Here is a 20,492-nt window from a genome sequence, read left to right as displayed (position 1 = left end):
CTTGATATGGCGCCCCGCAACTTTTTTCTGTTTAATCAAGTCAAAACCAAAAACCGACTACGGAAACGAGAGGAAGTAATGGAAAAATGGAAAACGGCTCTGATGGCTATTCCGAAAATAGAGTGTCGAAATGTTTCGAGAGTTGAATCAAACGCTGACATAACTGCTTTGCAATTGATGGGTAATACTTTGAAGCAGAGGAATAAATTTGAGAAGTAAACTTAAATTTTCAATTTTCGGAATATATTTCGGGAACTTTTAGATGAACCCAAACCGAATGAACTCAAACCGATCATGCTGCACAGTGCGGCCGATTCCCGAAAAGCTGGCCAAAAATTAAGTAATTGATTCAAAATTTCTTACTCGGGGGTGGTCGGGGTCGCTGATTACGAATTTGATCTTAAAATTTTGAAAATCCACCCCCTTCCACCCCTATTGGCCACCCCCTCACGTGAAATAGCGTATATTCTAGAACATAATCAAGATGCATGTAAATTTATATGTTTTCGGGGTCGCAAGGTAGCAAGTGGTAGCAGCTGAATCTTGTTTTATTCAGTAACCATTACTTTTTTGAGTAACCTTTAATAGGTTTCAAAGCAGCTTATGACGGCGTTGTATTACTATACAGTTTGAAAACTCAAATTTTATAAAAAAAATTGCAAAAAATGTATCTACGTATTGCTGCAGCTAAAAATTTTGTTTCGAGGTATTGATATGTACTAAAGATTTCTCGTATTTTACTAACCTTCCGAAGATGATTCCATTTGGTTTTGTTCAATTTACTCCATTACAAAATCTTTCAAATGTGTACAACTTTCACTATTCATCGACAGTAATACGATGCTCAAACGAAGGCCACGTTGCGACTGAAAATACAGAGGATACTTAGGGTACAGGACGTTGCTATGAACGGTTTTCACTACTCAAGGCATTACTGTAGCCAACCCAAAGACAAAAAAACTCTATCTAGAATCTTTTTTTTTTCGACTTTTGGCCAGCTTTTTGGGAATCGGCCGCACTGTGTGCTGTGATAGACAGATGGTATACTTTCAGTATCTTGGACGTCGCCAGTGACTCTATTGCCTTGGAAAAACCAAGTGGCGCCGAACTTCGCCTCATTTGGCGTTTCTTATTGACGTTGGTTAGCACGTGGAAGAAACTACTGGCGTGATTTGTTGAACTTGGCTAAAATCGGTTAATTGGTTCCTGCGTCAATAAGGAAGAAGCAGAATAGTATTTCTCGCAAAATAATGCGTGCTGTATCGGCTAGTTATGCGAGGGTCATGGGTACGCAAACTATTTCTGGTAAAAAAAAGAAAAATATACAAGAAATCATCGAAATACTATTACTTCAAATAACGATGGATTATTGGCAAGCACCGGCAAACCCATTAATGCGTTTCTTAAATGAAAACAGCTACACATCACTTCTAGACCGGCATGAATATATTGAGCTACTTGAAAAACGAATTGCTTTACTTTGAAAAACTTAAAAGTTTTATTTATTTATGTATGAATAGTTTTTATAATTGTGATATGTAGTCAATCAGCCGCTCAACATGTGAACACGCTAGTTTTTAGTATTTACACTTTCTGCCCATAAAAATGAATATACATCTCATTTGCATATATTTGGTCCGAAGTTCGTTTACTGCATTTTTAGTGTTTTTTTTTTTTTTTTTCTTTTTTTTTTGGTTACAAGACCCACTAACAACCTTATCTGCCTAATTTGAATGATATATTCATACCAACTGTAACACCTCCTACTACAGATTTTATGGTATTTATTATATTTGCAGTATGTTTAGAGTTGCATACGATCTAGGTTTAACTGCCTCAATCGAGCGCTATAAAATTACCGCGTTGCATCCATAGTTTACTCATTCGCAAACCTTTCGTCGTTCAAAGCGATCACACACGCTTAGCATCTCCAAAATGAAATTCGTCATTGTATTTTTCACCTTATTCGCTGTTGCCTTAGCAGCACCACAAAAGGACGCAGAAACCGTACGTTATGATTCGCAGGTTGACCCATTGAACTACCAATACAGGTAAGTCAATCTTGGTAAAATCAAACAGCATAACTTTTGACCGACATTCTAAAATGAATTGTATTCTCTTTTTTTCTTTGTATTTAAAGTGTTGAGACCAGTGATGGAAAAGCGGCCCAAGAGCAGGGTACAGTGGAAGATCTAGGTAGCGAGGATGAAGCCATCGTGGTACGTGGCTTCTACTCTTACGTAGGCGATGATGGTCAACAATACAGAGTGGACTACATTGCTGATAAAAACGGTTTCCAACCACAGGGTGCCCACATCCCTGTTGCTTAAATCGTTGTGATAAAGCTACTTGTTGCTTTTTGTTAACTAGTTTTAATTCTTCTAAAATACAAACCACTTAAATTAAAAACGTCGTACTTTGCATTTAATATATTTCAATGGATTTAACCACTGTACAAAAGGGCACCGTAGGCGAATGGGTTGGTGCGTGGCTACCATTCGGTATTCACCAGCATTACCAGATGACGCCTATTATTCTAGTCGCCCAATTGGAGTCACCAATCAGAAAAATCCACGTTATACATAGGAATAAACAAATAAAATGGGCGATTAGCGGGTGAAGGTGCGTGAGCATTAATAGGCTACAGGCTCGCCAGAGAAAATGAATTAAGGAAGCATTTGGCGAGGTTCATTCCTAATACGACTGCGTCTTCGCGGCTTGTGATGGACTCAACACAACTTTCCATATGCAGTCGAGATAGTTCACTTCTTGTAAGATATCAACATCGATGAAGGTGAAGATAATGGTGATAGTTTTTTAGGATGCATGAAGTGTCGCTCACATAAACTGAAGCGTACAACGAAAACCGGCGCATATTAAGTGAAATTTGTTGAATAGTTTGGAAAATGATTTGAAAGACAAAAACAAACGGTCAGGTCAACGAACCACTGCATTAGTCCGCAGTCGCTATGAATTAGTTTACGAATTGCTCGCTCATTCAGCACATTCTCGGGGCTCACTCACCTGCAACTATAGCATATTTCCGAATGTGAAGACATGATTCGGCGGTAAGTGGTACATCGGCCGAATGAAATTATCATTGTTGGAAACAAACCTTTATTTGGAGGGGAATGAAAAATTGGGCAAACATTAGATGAAGTTTGTCAGTGCAGAAAAAACTATCAAAAGCAAGCAAGGAGATTAAATTTGGTATGACCGAAGTTTATTTACCGTACACATTTCAGCAAAATTGAATTCGGCTTCATTATATCTTGTAGCATCAGACGCACGGAAATTTAGTCTTTATATAGAAAAAAGTGGGCATAGATCCGATTTTAGCAAAAATTATGACGGATCTAACAAAGCTGGGGCGCAATACGTTTACTAAATCTGGGTGAGTTTTATTAAGTCGTTAGAAAGATTCTCAAAGTTATCAAAAAGTTTGTGACCACGCACATTCTTTAAAGTTTTATTTTCTTGGTATTTATTTTTTTTTTTTTTTGATTTCATCAATTGTACCGAATATGAGTCACTTTGCTTCGTTTATAACAAAGATGTTTTCTTTTTTGAAAATAACCGTTATATGGCAGGAGGACGCATTTATTTACCGATTTCACCCATTTTCAATTACCTTCCCCCATAAACTACCTTCCTCAAAGGGTAATATGCGTGCCAAAAAATTTATTAAAATAAATTAATTAAAAATTCAAATAAAAGAATTAAAATAAATGAACGAGCAATAGCTCGTGTAATGTATATATTGTACATTCCTCGGAGGGGCGGACTGCCTTGCCTCAATCTGCTCCTCTCATCATTCTAAGCATAAACGTAACTATCATATGTCCGTAGCTATCCCCTTATGTGATCAAGATTACAATATCCTTGAGCGGGGTATAAAAAATGTCTACATGCTAAATACGATTTCGTAAAAAGTATAAATATGTACATATAGGTACAAGTACATCTGCGCCGTTGAGCAAAATAAAATATGATAAAAAGTCTTATACTGTGCTCTGCCTTAACAAACGTTCGATTCGCAAACTAAAATAAATAAAACCGATAGCAATAGACAGACAGTCGGGAAGCGAATATATGTTACAAGGTGAAGTCCTAAAAAAACAAGACTGGCGTCATAAAATGTTTTTTATGAGTTAGTGCGTTGGAAGTTACATCCCTAGCTGACTTCCAATGAAAGCTTGGTGACATTCGATTCAGTGGAAGCAAAGTTATTGCGTCTAAGGTGTTTCTTAAATGGTTTCGAACAAAGAGCTAATATCAAATTTTGTTTTAAAATCGGTAATACGTTTACCGAAACATTTGAATTGATGAAAAAATTGTATGGCGATGATTGTCTATCTCGTGCCAGAGTTCATGAGTGGTTCCCTCATACGGACCGCCCAAAATCAGTAATCAGCGAAAACTCCATCGAAATTGTTCGGTAAAATTATCAAAACTGAACCGAAACCAGGGTTGAAATTCATGGAATCGGAGTCGAATATCTCCAAAACATCGATTTATCGCATTTTAGCTGCTGATCATTTGGTATTACGAAAGGTTTGTGCACTTTTCATTCGTCACAAGTTATCTGAGGACCAAAAACTGCTCAGAATTCAACGTTCGAAGGACCTCATTAAAGAGGCGAGAAAAGACGAGAACTTCCTTTTCAACATTGTAAATGATTGTAAATGGCGATGAAATGTGGTGTTTCCAACATAAACCTTAAACTAAACGTCAAAGTGCCGAATGGAAGTCCCAGACGAGCCACCACCCAAAAAATCGCGTTTGGAGAAGTCAAAAATCAAGTAGATGTGCGAGACACAAGGAGTTTGTGCCAGTGGGCCAAACCGCCAATGCAATTTTCTATCTCGGTGTTTTGAAGCCTTTGTTGCATCGCTTTCGTCGAATTCGCCCTGAATACCGCGAAGGAGGAAGCTGGCGCTTATCCACTCTTGTGACTAATTTTTTAACTAGAAATCGCATTTCAACCATCAATCACTCACCGTATTCACCTGATATGACTCTCTGTGACTTCTACCTATTCGGAATTTGGCCATGAAAGGAAAACGTTTTACGCCCGTAGAGGCCATCCAAAAGTCTTGTACCGACATCCTGAAGAACGTTCCGGTCAATGGCCTGAACACTCTTTCGATAAGCTTTAGAAAATAAATGTCATGAACGGTTAAACAGAATTAGAATAAAGATTGCTCAATTAATTTGAATTTTCGTTGTTTTACTTCAATTTAAAATACAATACCGCTAAATTGATCACCCTTTACATATCTACATTTTTATATTTTATAAATTTTTATTGATAAAACTTTGTGCATTTCTGTATTTCAAGTAGGAGCAAATGAAAAAAATCAGTTAATAATTTCGCAATTAATTCTAATAAAAAAAATTTCAGCAGACGAAATCTATTGAGCCAGCCGAGATCCAACTCATCTGTGTGTAGTTGCGTATGTGACTTACAAATCTTTCATTCTTAAATCTAAAACACAAAAAGTTTTACAGCTTTTCGTCAAAATTGAATTTTGATTTAGGAAAACATCGTGTTGAATTTGGTTAAGATAATGTTACCTAGCCCCAAAAGGGTAGACGCGAGGAATAGCAGGCTTCATAACTATCAATTTTAGCAGCTCATCAACAACTGCAATCGATTTACATAAATTGCAACATTTTGTCTGCCCAGGAAGCCCATGGATCTGGAAATACATATATTGTGAAACCAAAAATTTCTAATTTTGTCTGATCCATTAATTTCGAGTTTAAGGAAACCTCCAAATATGAAGTGTGAAGTAATTACTTTAAATATTGAAATATTAATTATAAAAATAAAGAAAGAAAAAACAGAAAACCAAATAGTGCATTTGAGGTGAATCAAACAAATTCGGAATATATATTTTTTTCTTAATCAAAAAATGAATGAATAAGTTTACAAAGAGATTTATTCATGCTTTAATTCAAATGTATCTTTTTTTCTAACACTCTTTTGAAAATGGCTTATACCAATTTCTTAAGTTTATATCCATTATTTTTGAAAATTTTGATTTTTGTTGCCCTACTTCCAAAGCCTTGATTTTGGTATTTTTCTCAAGCATATTAAATTTGATATTCATTATCAACAGTTGGCTATAGCTACTGTATTCCTAATTACGAACTATTATTAATTATCGAAATAGTATTTCGTCATAGCACATAATTATGTAAATGCATATATATTAAAGAAGTGCACACTCCATTCCATAAAAAACCTACCTTTTATAAATAAGCTGTCTAAAATAATCTTCCTTTTTTTTGTTTTATAAATAAGACATATTCATCTCTAACACAGCTCTAACATTTCTATACCACTTTTGTAAAACACTTTTGCTTCAAAATAACATTTATTAAACAAACCAATTTCTCATTTTTAAACTGCGATTATAACAGAGAAAATTCCAAACTCGTATTTGTTTATGTGAACAAAAGCTGGCGAAAATTACGTAGAAAATCGCTCTAGTCAAGACGAGCACTGAAATGTGCACAGACTTCACCCACAAATACGTCACGGCAAAGGTCAGTTAAATTTCCAATTTTGGTCTATGCAATCTTGTATTCAATCAATCTTGTATTTACTTCATATTCGATCAGAATAACGAGAAATAGAGAGCTAATCGCTTTTGCACGGTAATGCACCATCTCATGAGTCAAGAGGTGTGAATGAATTTCGGACAAAAATAAATTATTGATTCCCTGCAACTATTACATATATGTGTATCCATAAGATTACATTTGACGAAAAGAAAACATTACAAATAAATTGAAGCCATTCAAGAGGCAGTAACCACTACCCTAAACAATATTTCTAAAATGCACATAGGTATCTCGTTTAATAATTTAAAAACCAATCACCTTCCGTCGCATTAAGAAAATACTCACCCGATAATGTTAAAGATATTTACAAGTTTATATACCAAAACAATACACTATATCTTGTATAATACAATGATGACAAAATCTTAATGTTCCCTAATCTAAAGTTGTTATACTCAGTAATGTTAAAATATATTAGACAAACATCAGGCCGATGGTCTTAGTAGCAAGTGCCTTTTTTTTATAATATAGTTATTTATAATTATAAGTCATTATTAATAAAGAATTAAATAAATAATAATTTTAAAAGTGTGAAAAATTATGTATCGAAAGAAAGGCGAAAATAAATTATAGACAGTTAAGAAACAAACTTCTCTCAAAATATTCCATGTTTTATTTGTAAACGTTCGGTTTTTTTTTTGGAAGAGAAGGTATATACATATGTTATTCATGAAAAATAAGAATAACTTTGTTATATTCGCATATTTTGTTTTGTTCAGGTAAACACACAGGTCGACCGCCCTATCCACATGGCTTGGTGCATAAATACCATTCGAAAGTGCGTAGGTTCGAATCTCCATGCATGAAACACCAAAATGAGAGAAAAATATTTTTTCTGATAGCGGTCGCCTCTCGGCAGACAATGGCAAATCTCCAAGTGTATTTCTTTCATGAACAAGCTTCGGAGTCGCCTTAAAATTGTAGGTGCCTTCATTTGTGGAACAACATCAAGACGCACGCCACAAATAGGAGGAGGAGCTCGGCCAAACAGCCAAAAAGAGTGTAAGCGCTAATTTAGATAATATATTTATATACATCTTTAAATTCGAATAAGTAATTAAGTCAATAATAATTTTATCAAAAGTTTTGCAGTTATAATTTTGTAAGGCGTAACGTGTTTAAAGAAAAATTTTAAGGGAAACGTCATATTGAGGTATTTCAAATTTTCAGTGATTAATTTAGTAAATATGCTAATAAGCGAACTTTAGACAAAAACGCAATTTCGTTCGCTGGAGAGGGACATATTCACATATACGAGTATACTCATTAAATTTCAAGTATATGTGTGCAGGTTAATGAACAAAAACATTGATTTTACTATGGCTATTTATACCAAGACTTCAACGACTACAACGAATAATTTGAGCTGAAGATGACAAATAATATTTTTGTTTATACCTGTGTCTCTTTTATATGCATTTTTCAAGCTCACTGTGTATTCGGGCTTCGGCTCGAAAAATAATCTCCAATCTTAGATTGCAATTAGAATTCATTAAGTCTGCTAAGACAATTTTTGCCAAAATAATTAATAATGGTAGAGAATTCCAAGCATTTACTTCATTCCTATAATTGACTTTGTCTAGCAATCGCCCCAACAGCCTCATGAAAATGGACTTAAACCAGAATATATATTACTAAAAAATATAAAGTTTTCCTAAAAAATAACCCCCATTAAAAGTGGTCTCAGAGTGAAGCTTTTATTTTACAGTTAAATTTTGCTGCAATGGTTTTATTTCTAGAAGCCTTTGTTGCTCAAGAAGCAATGTTTCATTTGAAAAATTTCAATTTCCTTATGAAAAGTAATAAAAATGTATAACTCCTCAGTATATAAAAAATTGATTTTCGATAATCCAAGTGCAGGCTGATTACCGCAAATGTTCATGACTACTGTGCATTTCAATCTGGCGCACAAACAAGATTTTTTTTCGAGATTGGGGTTTGTTTAAAATACTCTCAATATTCTACAAAAAAATACTAATAAGGTAAAAAAAATTAAGACAAATTAAATCCAAATTATAATGGAATAAATAAACAATTAGTCACAAGAAAATATAAAAAGCTATAAACTATAATTTGATTTCGATTTTTTGATTTTTACAAAAACTTAAAAATGCGATTTGGTATTGAGTCATAAAGTGATTTAAAGTAATTTAAAGAAATCGTGGGTTAAGCTGCTTTAATCGCATGCACAAATGAAATTTTTTCTTCAAATTCTTTCCATCCCCATACACTTTTTCATCCCTTTCGCAGGTTGTTATGGGAAGAATTGATAGGATAGTTATTTAGTTAGGCTTTTCGGCACACTTCAATGACTTTGAAAACTTTTTTTGTCATTTCCTCAGACTTCATATTGAACTTGAAATTAGTTTACGCCAACTAAATTTTACTACTAGTAACTGCGAGAACAACAAGAACATATCATTAGACTGCATGAATCTCTGAAACTGTTCAAAGCAAATAGCATCTAAAAAGATCAGCAATCAGGTGTTTTTGTTTTACATATATTACAAAAACATAAATACAATTAGAGTTAATCTAGAACCCATTAATTTTTTGCGTGATAAAATCCTTTGAAGATCGACATAAGACATGATAGCTGCTGCTATGATTCAACCTAATATTCCTCCAAATAACTGCTGCAGGAGAAATCGAAGGTGTTTTGAACAGATATAACCTCGACGATTCTGATCAAATGGCGTTCCTCTGAACTCACTTGAGAACCACCCATTCAAAAGTTGGCTACAGGTAGCCAAGCGAATCTCACCCTCTCTTTGCGCACATACACCCTTCAAGGATGCACTCCCTCGCCATTTGTCAGCGTTGTATACAAAGTTCCTGCAATTTGAGAGCGAAATATTCAGATACAGCCGAAATGGAAGGATTCCTCAAGCCACCAATAACGAGTGTAAAGCATTATTTACAACCTACCCTTCTGAATAAATGTTTAACTTCTATAAGGGTATTACCCTAGTCAGTAGCCAATCGCTTGCTCTTTGATAGCGATTATCCATTGCAGTCAGCCGGGTGCTTATATTTAAGCTTAATAGAGTATTAGTCTCAAAAAAACACTTCCACTAACTTTCCGTCGACGGATGGCTTATCCGTGAAAGGTTTTTCATGGTATTGCCTCCAACTATTACACCCCGTGTCGTCCTAACTTGAGAGGATGAGATTAGATATATCCGGTAGGGGCACGACGTACGTAGATGTAAGCTGGTTAGTCTTGGTAAGAAGGAACTTGCTTCTTCTAAGAGCTTTACATGGCCTTTAGTCTAGAAACTTAAGCGATGCACCTTAATCCAATAACGGCGAGGATAACCGCAGCTAACTTATAACACAATTCAGCATAACAGTTAATGTGGAGTACTAAAGAAAGTATGGTGTATACTGTCACACTGATTATAAATTCCATTCATCTGACGGAAATTCCATTCATGGGAAGCGCAACGTCGATATGAATAAGAAATATTTGTAATCATTCCAATATGGGAAGCCGAATTATATTAAATGGTAAACTATTCTGTAATTAATTAAAATTCTCTATAATTCATTGACTTTAATTGACTCCATTAAGAATGTCTTCATGAAACACCAAATGATAGAAAAACTGGTTTTTAATAATGGTGGCTCCTCGTCAGGCAATGGCAAACCTCCGAAGCCTCACAGACAGAAACACAAGAAGACGAGCCTAGAGCATGAAAGCTGCCTACAAATACGGTGGACCTAATCGTTGGTGAATGGAATTGGTCCTTTATGGATGCCATTCTCGGCCTTCCCAAATGAATGCAGAAAGTAGTCCCGGGAAGGGTATCCACAGAAAGAAGGGAGGGATTGTTTTAGTAGCCACACCGCTTTATGCAGTAGATGATGGTCGCTGAAATGCGAAGACATTTTGAATTCTACCTCAACCACCAAACAAAAAACAAATGCCAAACCTCCGAGTGTATTTCTGTCTCCCCATAAAAAAATGTTTTGCCTTTCGAAGGAGGCATAAAACTGTAGGTCAGTCCAGACAGACGCATAACACAAATTGGAGGAGGAGCTCGGAACTTCTTAATTTATAACTTTATAACGCTTTTAGTAAGGCTCCAGACCGAAAATGGATAGTGAGTTTACCGTCCAATCGACGAAGATTAAGTGTCTAAGGTTTAAGAGTATACTTATAACCAAACTGGTATACAAATTTAAGACTATTCGCTTCAGCTATGCCCAGGAAATTTTGCGCACCGACTTTAAAAGTGAGGTGAGGAGAAAAAAGCCTTCAGAAATTCCAAAGCACTTTGCACTTCTTGCGAAACATTTCATACTGTTAGTCAGCAATATTATATTATTTACCTTTTGACTCAATAAATACTTGGATAGAGGCTAAATTAGCATGTCGATTGCCATATCTAATCATTATATAAAATCTGAAAATAAAAAGTGTACAAAATTAGAAGTTCATCCAAAATGAAAAATACCAAACACACACAAATTTTATTTACATATACTATATGTACAGATAAAAAAAAAATAAAGCTGAGTTGCATGTTCCATCAGAAAATACGCAGAAACTGTTTATTTTTAAAAAACAAACTGTTTGTTTTTGTTTAAGCCCGTTTGGCTTAGATGATGAATGTATAAATTATAACAAAAAAAATATAAACTTGTCAGCTTAAATAGTTTTCGGGCACTGGTAATTATACTTACTAGTTAATATTTTTCGACTTACATACATACGTTATATCATGTCTTACTGTTTGTAATTTTGTTTTTGTTAATTATTTAGTTAGATGATAGTCTATCAGCGTATAATTCTATTATTGTTTTGGCCTAGTCGTCGAAGCACTATAAATTGGTGTTGCATACTTCGTAAGCAGTCATAATTCAACTTCTTAGCCAAGCGTGTGTTCGACGGTGCAGTGCGCAGTAATAAAATTTTTGGAAAAATCCTATAAATCGGAACATACAAATTCTCAGCAAATATGAAAGTCGTCATTGCATTTGTCGCATTATTCGCAATCGCCGTCGCTATACCTATCGACGATCCGTCACAAGCACAAATTTTGCGTTTGGATTCCGATGTGAAACCTGATGGATACTCATTTGCGTAAGTGTTTGCCAAATTTTGGTGGCACCAATGGCAGCCTACAACGCTGGCTTAACTCGAAATTTCTCTTACAGTTTGGAGACCAGCGATGGCAAGACTCATAATGAGGAAGGTCAGTTGAAGAATATTGGTGCCGAGGATGAGACAATTGTTGTACGCGGCTCGTATTCATTCGTTGCTGATGATGGTCAAACCTACACGGTTAACTACATCGCCGATGAAAATGGTTTCCAACCCGAAGGTGCTCATTTACCTAATGTGGGTATTCACTAAATACGTATACGGACACAGATTGATCAGTCACATCACTAAAGAAATATATTTTGGATTGTATCAGCTAGAGAGTGAAAGTGTTTCTTTTTTAATTTTTGTATACCTCAAATGTAGTAATAAAAAATGAAATTATTGGTTTAAATATGTAAAAAGTATTAGAATGAAAAATACAAAAAAGACAACCGAAATTATCTTTTAAAAATTATGAAATATTTATCTAATCGCGTATACGAAATCGGACTATATAAAGCAAAGTGATGATTCAAGAAATATTCCTTGATAACCCAACTCAATGTGTTATGTTAACATATATTCAAACAATTTAGTTTAAAGTTAAAGTTTGATTTTTAAAAATTTTTATGGCGCATTATTAAGCACAACAGCTTATCCACTTTTACCAAAATAAAAAAATAGTAATAATAATTGGCGCTTACGCTTCCCTTATATATTTGTTCCCGAGCTCTTGATGCTGTTCCACAAATGGACACTTCCGAAGCAAATGGACTCAATTGGACTACTTCCGACGCCAAATTTTACCAAATTATAATTGTTAAAATGTTCTACGCATTTTGTCATTTTTTATTTCTTCTAACTTTATAATATTTAAAGCGGTGATAAAGTTACATGTGAAGCGGGTAAATGGAACTGCAACGATTCAATAGTTCAAAGCCTTGTGATTTTGACCTAAAATGTATCATTGCGAAAATGGATACAAAAGGCAGACGCCTACAGGCGTTATTTTCCTTGAAAAGGTGATAACGATCACCGACTCATGTTATGCAAAATTTAAATACAATGATGAATAAATTAGGTTACAAAGTGTTCTCTTCTTCAGAATTTTCTCAAGATTTAGCCCTTTGTGACTATTTATCCAAATAAGAAGAAATGCCTCGTATGAGGATAGCATCGAGGTACCGAGAAATGGTATTATTTGGGGGACAACAAAAAAAAAAAAAAAAAAAAAAACATTTTAAAAAAATGCATTATAATCATATATGGTAACCTTAAACCCGTTTGCCAAATGAGCTGTTTCATATTCAAATTCCCAAAATCTATTATAAAGATATATTGACAGAGTCAAATTACCTTTATAATAGATTTCAACCAGTTCATTTGGCAAACGGGTTTGGGACGGTGCATGATTACTGCATACTGTAAGTTATAAAACCATGGCATATCTCTTCAAAGTTTCTCCAACAAATAGCGGCATGAATTTGCAATTAAAAGTCACTTCCGATCATCAATCGGCCTACCATTGTAATCGCTTTTCGGCGAAATTTTAGTTCGTCAATACTTCCGACACCTCTATGGCATATAAAAACTTTCGTTAATTTAAAAGTAGTTAAGTGCCAAGATCTATTTTGGAACTAAAGCAAGCAGTTGTTGGGTTCTACCAAGTAGTTGATTTATGGATTATACCAGCTAATCGCTGCCAAATTTTCATAGTTTCTTTTAGCTTGGCAAATTCAGTACACACAACATAATCTTTTTCTTTTGCCCCTAACTGCAAAGCAACACGATGAGAAAGCATTACTCAACTCTTATTTTATTTGTGACTCTGCATTATCACCTTTTTCAAGATAGGCAGACTTAAGCGTCTTATAAACCTAATGCATCCAATCATATTGCATCACGTTCCTCGTTTCTGGCGCCGACTTCATGATGAAGAGCCAGTATCTAGAGCCCCTGTGCTTCTTTGGCTGATGTTGGCGTAGTGACCCCTTCAAAACTTATAAGTAATCTGAAAATCATTCAGAAATGGGTTTTCTTCTTATACGAATTTTTCTTAGTTGTGGAATCTTATTTTAGAAATCTTTTCACTCGACTATCGGCCATCAAGGTAATGCTGAAAATCGCCTGGGGCTACCGATTCGGATGTACGTCTAAAGCAGAAAACCTAGAATCGTGTTCTGAAGAACAGTACAGGAGGTGATACTTGTATGATACGTATGTGTTACGTTAGTGCTTTTAGAGAATTTTAGACGATAACAATTCGGTCACATTATTAGACTTGAACGAACAGAAATGAATTTTTTTTCGTTTCGCGCTCAGTTCACTTAATATCTATTGCTAGTCCGATTCCTTTGCTTTCTGCAAAATGTCCCTAATAATCTTGAAGTCCTTACAAAGGAGATGGAGAGGTTTTCACTTTTATCTTTTGTATTATATAATCAGGAGAGTTATCGACAGCCCGTTTAAAATTCATATTGCTAAAGAGCCATACTACAGAGAGTGCTCTCCAGATTTAAGTGGTTCAATGTGCATTTAGTGCAAGAGCAGGATGATTATTCGTCAAAACACAGAAGTATGTTAAGACTCACCGTAAAAAACGTTTTGCAATTGTTCGTCACCGTTATGTCGTATAAAAAACCGAGCTTTTTTATGTTCTGGTAACGTTCATTGGTCTCTAGGGAGCCAACTCAATAGGTTTGTACAAACAGCGTTTCAGTGACGTCATCCACCGTTATATGCCAATGTTGCACCACCACTAAAAACCTTGGAAACCGAAGTCTATAATATAAAAATTGCCATCTTCGACAATTCAAAAGAGTAGTAAATTTCACATTACAGTCAGCCCATAACCATAAAATATTTTTAAATAATCGACCATCTACTTGGTGCAATAATAAACCTTCCTGTAAGAGTATGTGTGCTTTTGTTGTATTTTATGATACTAGTGAGTATGGATTTATTTAATTGCGCATATATTTGCTAAAAAATATAATAAATTCGATACACTCCTAATTTAATGTTCGATTGCAGGTAGCTTGGGGATATGTTCACCAGTGGGTTGGAAGCCGTATTCATCTGCTACATAGCTGACCGAGTATTCTTTGCCATCATGTTCATCCTTGTAGGTATAAGAACCGTGGACAACTAGAGCTGGGTGTTCGCTATCAGCATCCTTCACAACGCCCTCTTCATGTCTACTAGTGCCATCGCTGGTCTCCATACTAAATAAGAGAACAAAAAGATTAAACCCAAAACAACAAATATGTTTACAAGTGTGATTAACTGTTCAATTCTTACTCGAAAGAATAATGGTCAGGTTGCACATCTGATTCTGATTTTATGATCTCCACCTCAGGACGGGCAGAAGCCAGGGCAATAACGGCAAGTAGTACAATAACGAATTTCATATTGTTGAGGTTATTGCAGGCTCGGTGAAAGCTTAGAACTTTATGAATGTCATCGAGAATGTTTAGTGTCTATTTATACTAATACTTGCTACTGAATTTTTGCTGATCGCTGAGTAATAAAGGATGGATGGTGTTACATCCATAAATTATATTAATCGTACTTGTATGTATGTATGTACATATATGTATCCACATTTGTATAACTTCAGCTGGTCGCGCTGCAACTTTTTTTGTTGACTTGCACTCGATTTCAAATTAATCTTCAGCTTCTTGCTAATTAAAATGAAGTAAATATACAAATAAAAATTAAAACTTTTAGTATTAACTTCAAAACTCGTTCTCTCCAAGATTTTTACTGCACTGCAAACTGTCACTGGATTAAAGAGTATGCGCATGCATAAAAAAGTGACAAATTTGAGCAACATCAACTTGCATATATTTCAGCAAGATCATAAAGGCTAACTAACAATTAGAATTCGACTATAAAAAATAAATAAAAATTAAAAATAACTGAAAAGTGAATTGAGAGAAAGTTGGGCCGATGAGAAGTAAATAAAAATCATATTCGTATCTACTTACATATGCATGCCTTCTTGTATGGCATACTCGTATGCAGTGACGCTTATAAGTTAACTTTTAAAGTGGAAAAATAGCATCTTTTAAGAATATTCTATACAAAAATACATAAAAAGTTTGATTAATTTTTTCCATTTAAAATGATTTCTTCTTCTTCCTGATTCGCACGATAACCGCTTACGCGATTTTGGCCGAGTTTAACAAAAAAGGCTGCGCTATGCCTAAGATCATACAGCTCATTATTACATCGCCTGCGATACTCACCGTCACCATCGTGCAAAGTACCCAAAGTTTACCACATAATCTTTCTCTCAAACGCTCCAAGGGACACATCATCGGATGTTATCATCGTCCAAGCTTCTGCGCAATGTCTTAGAACGGGCATGATGAGAACCCTATAGTAGAGAATGTTAGTTTTGTTCGTCGAGAGAAGACTTTACTACTCAATTGCCTACTTAGTCCAAAGTAGCACTTTCAAGGCTGACATCGATGTTAATGCTGGTTCCTAAATAGACGACGTATTTTACAACCTCGAAATCATAATTGTCAACAGTGACGTGGGTGCCGATACGCGATTTCGCTGGCTATTTGTTTGATGTCAGGAGGTACTTCGTCTTGTCCTCATTCACCACCAGACCCACTCGCTTTGCCTCTTTATCCAGTTTGGAGAAGGCAGAACTAACGCTGTTAAGCGCGATTGTTAAGGCCGATGATGTAAATATCCAACAATTGGAAACTCTTTTAAAAAATTGTGCCCGACCGATTGAGTTCTGCGGCTTGCATCATCTCTTCCACCACCAGGTTAAAGAAGTCACACGACAGTGCGTTACCCGGTCTGAAACCTCGTTTAATATCAAACGGCTCAAAGAGGCCGTTCCCAATACTGACAGCGCAGCTGGTATTGAGCAGCGTCATTTTGCATAGCCGAATTAATTTTCCACGGGTACCAAATTCAGACCTCATGGATGTATATCATTTGGTTAACTCTTTTTTATACTGTCGAATGCAGCTTTAAAATCAACAGAAAAATTGTGTGAATCAATTTTCTTTTCATTTGCCTTTTTCAAGACTTGTTAATATCTGTTGAAAATGATTAACATCATTTAGAACGTGAACTACTTCGGTATTACTAAGGAAGATCTATCCAAAGAAAGTACAGGGGTATGGTTTTAATATTTGGCATCGTTTTAAAAGCCATTAAGCATAGTGCAATTACTTCTGGCTTTAAAATTCCATGAAATTTTAAATTTGCCTATGTCATCTTTAAAATAATTTTGACCTACACTGCGTATGCTCCAGTTCGTTAATTTTTCTTGCCGTACTATTTAGGTGCGCCATTCCTCATTTTTTACCTGTTAGTAATGTTAATACAATTCAGATATAATTCGCCTTGCATACTTGCCTTTTTTAAATTATTTTTGGTTAAGAGGCTTGGGATCTTAATGCAACCGTATAAATGTTAGCACACCAGATATCTGTTCCTAAATAAATTACATAAGTAAAACAATGCTTCTGACCTGAAAAAGTGCCATTTGAGTCTAGCGAAAGCAGGAAAGCGGCAGATAAAGTGCTCGGTACCATCATCATCCTCCAAATAAAATTTACAAAGTGAAGTGTCGATGATGCCTAAGGTGGCAGTGATGCTTATATGCACCCATGGATTGTGCCCGAGATTAGTCCTATCAGGGCTCGTATTTCAATCCTCCTCTGCTTGAGAAGGAATTTTCCGGTCCCATATCAGGCCTTTTAAGGAAGCACTTGCTTGTTTTGAAAGGTTCTGATGTGATTTATTACTGAGTGCCTGATGTACTCGACTATGTCCGCTATGTTTGGTCTAAAAATTAGTTCCGGTCTAATTGGGCACTCTAAAGAAATGCAGTTCACCAATTTATCAGGTAGTTCGTTCCCAGTGTCCCGGCACCCACATTAATTTAAGCCACTTTCCACCTTACAATAGAGTTCAGGCTCATATTACATTCCTGAATAATTCTTGAAGCATTGCTAGCATTTTCTAAGGCCTTAAAGCGGCTTGAGTATAGATATGGACCATGATTTTAATTCCTGACCATCTTTCGCCAATTATCCTACTGATTACTATTAGTTTTATATGTCGTCAAATTCTCCTGTGATTTCTTATTTCTACTGCATGACACCGACTGACTTAGGTAAAATAATATTTTCTATAAATTAAAAAAAAAAAATGAAGTAAATCGATCCAGAAATAATTTTTTTTATTTTTGATATTTCTTTATCGTGGGAATCTCCAAATAAAACCCGCTGAACAGTCGCTTCTTGAATGCCTAATTATTATGAACGTCGAAAACCGATGAGTGTTGAGTTTAGGTTGTTCAGGAACATTTTAGGCTACAACCCAACAGAATGTCCAGTTTTTGGTCTGCCAATTCTTTTTCTATCCTTAACTGAACCAGTTTTGTAAAATTGTTTCACCAACCTTTGAATTGTCGACTCATTCGGATGATTATTTCCACCAAAAAATGCGATATGTTGCTCTTAAAGATTGAACATTTCCATAATAAGTTTCAATAATTTAATCGTGTAAAATTGTTCATCTGTCTACTTGACAAATGTAAAAGTTGGCGTAAAAAGAAAATTTATCAACTATTGACATTTTTGAAAGATATGCTTTTTTGTTTTTGTTTTTGAAATTAACACTAAATGGGGCTTAAGTGTGGTTATTGACCGATTTCGTCCATTTTGAAGATAAAATAACCACGAAATATATTATTTATGTATATACCTAAATGCGTATATATATATATATCTATATCTATATCGGTTCCTGTATGCTATTTCGTATAACCGTTATATGTAAAATTATAATACCCTTGTGCAAAAGTGCGCGCGGTTATAAAAACAGCCCTAAATAGCAAAGCACAAACATACTCAATTTGCTTAACAGGCGGAATCTGTGAGAATCGCACAAACTGTTAAGTTGTATACCCTAAACTCTGCAATAGGAAAAAGTTGCAAAGTAGTGTTCTATCTTGTTTCCGGTGATCCTGACTTCACTTAAATGCAGTCTACTGTATTATTTGTAAATGGTTTATGGTAGGCTCAAAAATGAGTTTTTACCCATATTTTATACAGTCTATATGATTGAAATCTTTCATTCTCCTTTGAAGTCACAAAAGCACAAAGATAAAATATTGTATATGTATATGACGATCATAAGCCAGATAATTAACTCTCACTTCAAACCATGAGTTTTCACATAAAACTAAACATATTTGAAATTTCAAAATTATACAATAATTAATTTATTTTCATTTCACCATAAACTTCGCATTAATAAACTAGTTTAATTAAACAACTGGAGCAACGGGCAAGTGAGCGCCTGAAGGTTGGAAACCGTTCTCGTCAGCAATATATGTCACGGTGAATTTCTCGCCAGTCTTCTCATCCACCCACGAGTAGCTACCTTGGACGACGATTCCTTCGTGGTCAGAGCCAACATCCTTCAGTTTTCCAGATTCGTCCTTTTTGGTACCATCACTGGTTTCCACTGAGTATACGTAGCTTTCGGGTCCAACATCAGAGTCCAATTTGACGATTTCAGCGTCGTGATTGGGGCGAGCGAAGGCAACAGCCAAAAGGCAGGCAAAGATGATGGCGGCTTTCATGATTATTTAGTATTTAGCTATGTTGCTGGGATAAACGATATCAACTTAGTGGATACCTTTCTCTATTCACTCTGGCATTTTATACCATTTCCAATGCAAGCATTTTGCTAATCGTAAACTGATAAAAAGAAATTTGTTTGCTATATCAAATCTGGTTTTAGCTATCAACTCGTTATGTCTAGCAGACTGCTTTAATTCTATTGCATAAGCTGCACTTTAAAGTAGAATACAAATTTCAAAAATATTCACATTTCCAGTTTGCTAGTCTGTCTAAAGCCGTATTCTCAAAATAATTTTTTCCGTTATTGCAACAACTAATCTATTGAGTTTTGAGGGAATTTGACATGCATAGACACAAAAGTTTTTGTCTACAACTTTTTATGCCGAATTTAATTGCATTTATATTTAAATCACTAAATACTTGCATTTTAACGCATTTTGAAATTGGAATTCTTTTCGCGGCGAAGAAGGAATTTATTAATATTTTGCAGAATAAAAATAAAATTTAGTATCCGATTTTAGCTTCGTTGTTTGCCACATTATTGCACTTCCAGATTAACCCGCAATATCTTTAAATGCCAAAAATAATGATTTCTGTAGTTCTTCTAAATGGTGCTTTAACCACTGAAGCGTTGTTGACCGACATCAAAGATATGCCTTGGATATTGTTTATTTTGCGGGCAAACAGTCACAAATTAGTTACACCAATATTATCCACTTAGTCCTTCCTAAATAGGGACCACCTCCCTTTACTTTTACGACTGCTATAAGGGCCGCGCCAAATACGTTCCTGTAAGAATCATATAAAAAGCACTCCGAACACTCCAAAGATCACCCAATCGGATGCTGTCATCGTATAAACCTTGTCAGACTTTGAGGCATATAATCCGTTTGGTCGAAAGCTGTTTTCGATCGTCTTTTTCCGGCTCTTAGTTAATCGATAAAAATGTAATCAACGAATTGATTACCTTAACCAATTATATTCATGTAATCGAGATCCCATCTATGTCTGTCTGATAAAAGCGTAGCCGCGATAACTTAGTAGTTATTTGATCAATTCAATTCTAACCAACTGCTTTCTATTTTTGTTTTTTTCGTTATTCACTTTTCCCGGGAGCATAGGGCCTCGACTCGACTCAG

At 35.2% G+C, this 20,492-nt stretch overlaps 4 protein-coding genes across 4 annotated transcripts; 2 read left to right on the top strand and 2 right to left on the bottom strand.

The window, feature by feature from the left end:
* The first annotated feature begins 1,822 nt into the window (after positions 1–1,822).
* On the top strand, positions 1,823–2,395 carry LOC128862274 (larval cuticle protein 65Ag1-like). The gene is made up of 2 exons (XM_054100817.1): positions 1,823–2,051; positions 2,141–2,395. The coding sequence occupies exons 1-2, from the start codon at positions 1,936–1,938 to the stop codon at positions 2,328–2,330; spliced, it is 306 nt and encodes a 101-aa protein (XP_053956792.1). The 5' UTR covers positions 1,823–1,935; the 3' UTR covers positions 2,331–2,395.
* A 9,091-nt stretch (positions 2,396–11,486) lies between these two features.
* Positions 11,487–12,266, top strand: LOC128861433 (larval cuticle protein 65Ag1-like). Its single transcript, XM_054099570.1, has 2 exons — positions 11,487–11,722; positions 11,797–12,266. The coding sequence occupies exons 1-2, from the start codon at positions 11,598–11,600 to the stop codon at positions 11,993–11,995; spliced, it is 324 nt and encodes a 107-aa protein (XP_053955545.1). The 5' UTR covers positions 11,487–11,597; the 3' UTR covers positions 11,996–12,266.
* A 2,443-nt stretch (positions 12,267–14,709) lies between these two features.
* LOC128862231 (larval cuticle protein 65Ab1-like) lies at positions 14,710–15,164 on the bottom strand. The gene is made up of 2 exons (XM_054100739.1): positions 15,026–15,164; positions 14,710–14,949 (listed from the first exon to the last, which is right to left on the bottom strand). The coding sequence occupies exons 1-2, from the start codon at positions 15,133–15,135 to the stop codon at positions 14,742–14,744; spliced, it is 318 nt and encodes a 105-aa protein (XP_053956714.1). The 5' UTR covers positions 15,136–15,164; the 3' UTR covers positions 14,710–14,741.
* A 3,794-nt stretch (positions 15,165–18,958) lies between these two features.
* LOC128861432 (larval cuticle protein 65Ab1-like) lies at positions 18,959–19,392 on the bottom strand. Its single transcript, XM_054099569.1, has one exon. The coding sequence runs from the start codon at positions 19,350–19,352 to the stop codon at positions 19,035–19,037; it is 318 nt and encodes a 105-aa protein (XP_053955544.1). The 5' UTR covers positions 19,353–19,392; the 3' UTR covers positions 18,959–19,034.
* Between the last annotated feature and the right edge of the window lie 1,100 nt (positions 19,393–20,492).

This window comes from Anastrepha ludens, chromosome 4, assembly GCF_028408465.1.
Source record: "Anastrepha ludens isolate Willacy chromosome 4, idAnaLude1.1, whole genome shotgun sequence".
NCBI classification, from domain to species: domain Eukaryota; kingdom Metazoa; phylum Arthropoda; class Insecta; order Diptera; family Tephritidae; genus Anastrepha; species Anastrepha ludens.
The sequence above is the reverse complement of the archived record's forward strand: the minus strand, read 5'-3'. Positions and strand labels throughout refer to the sequence as shown.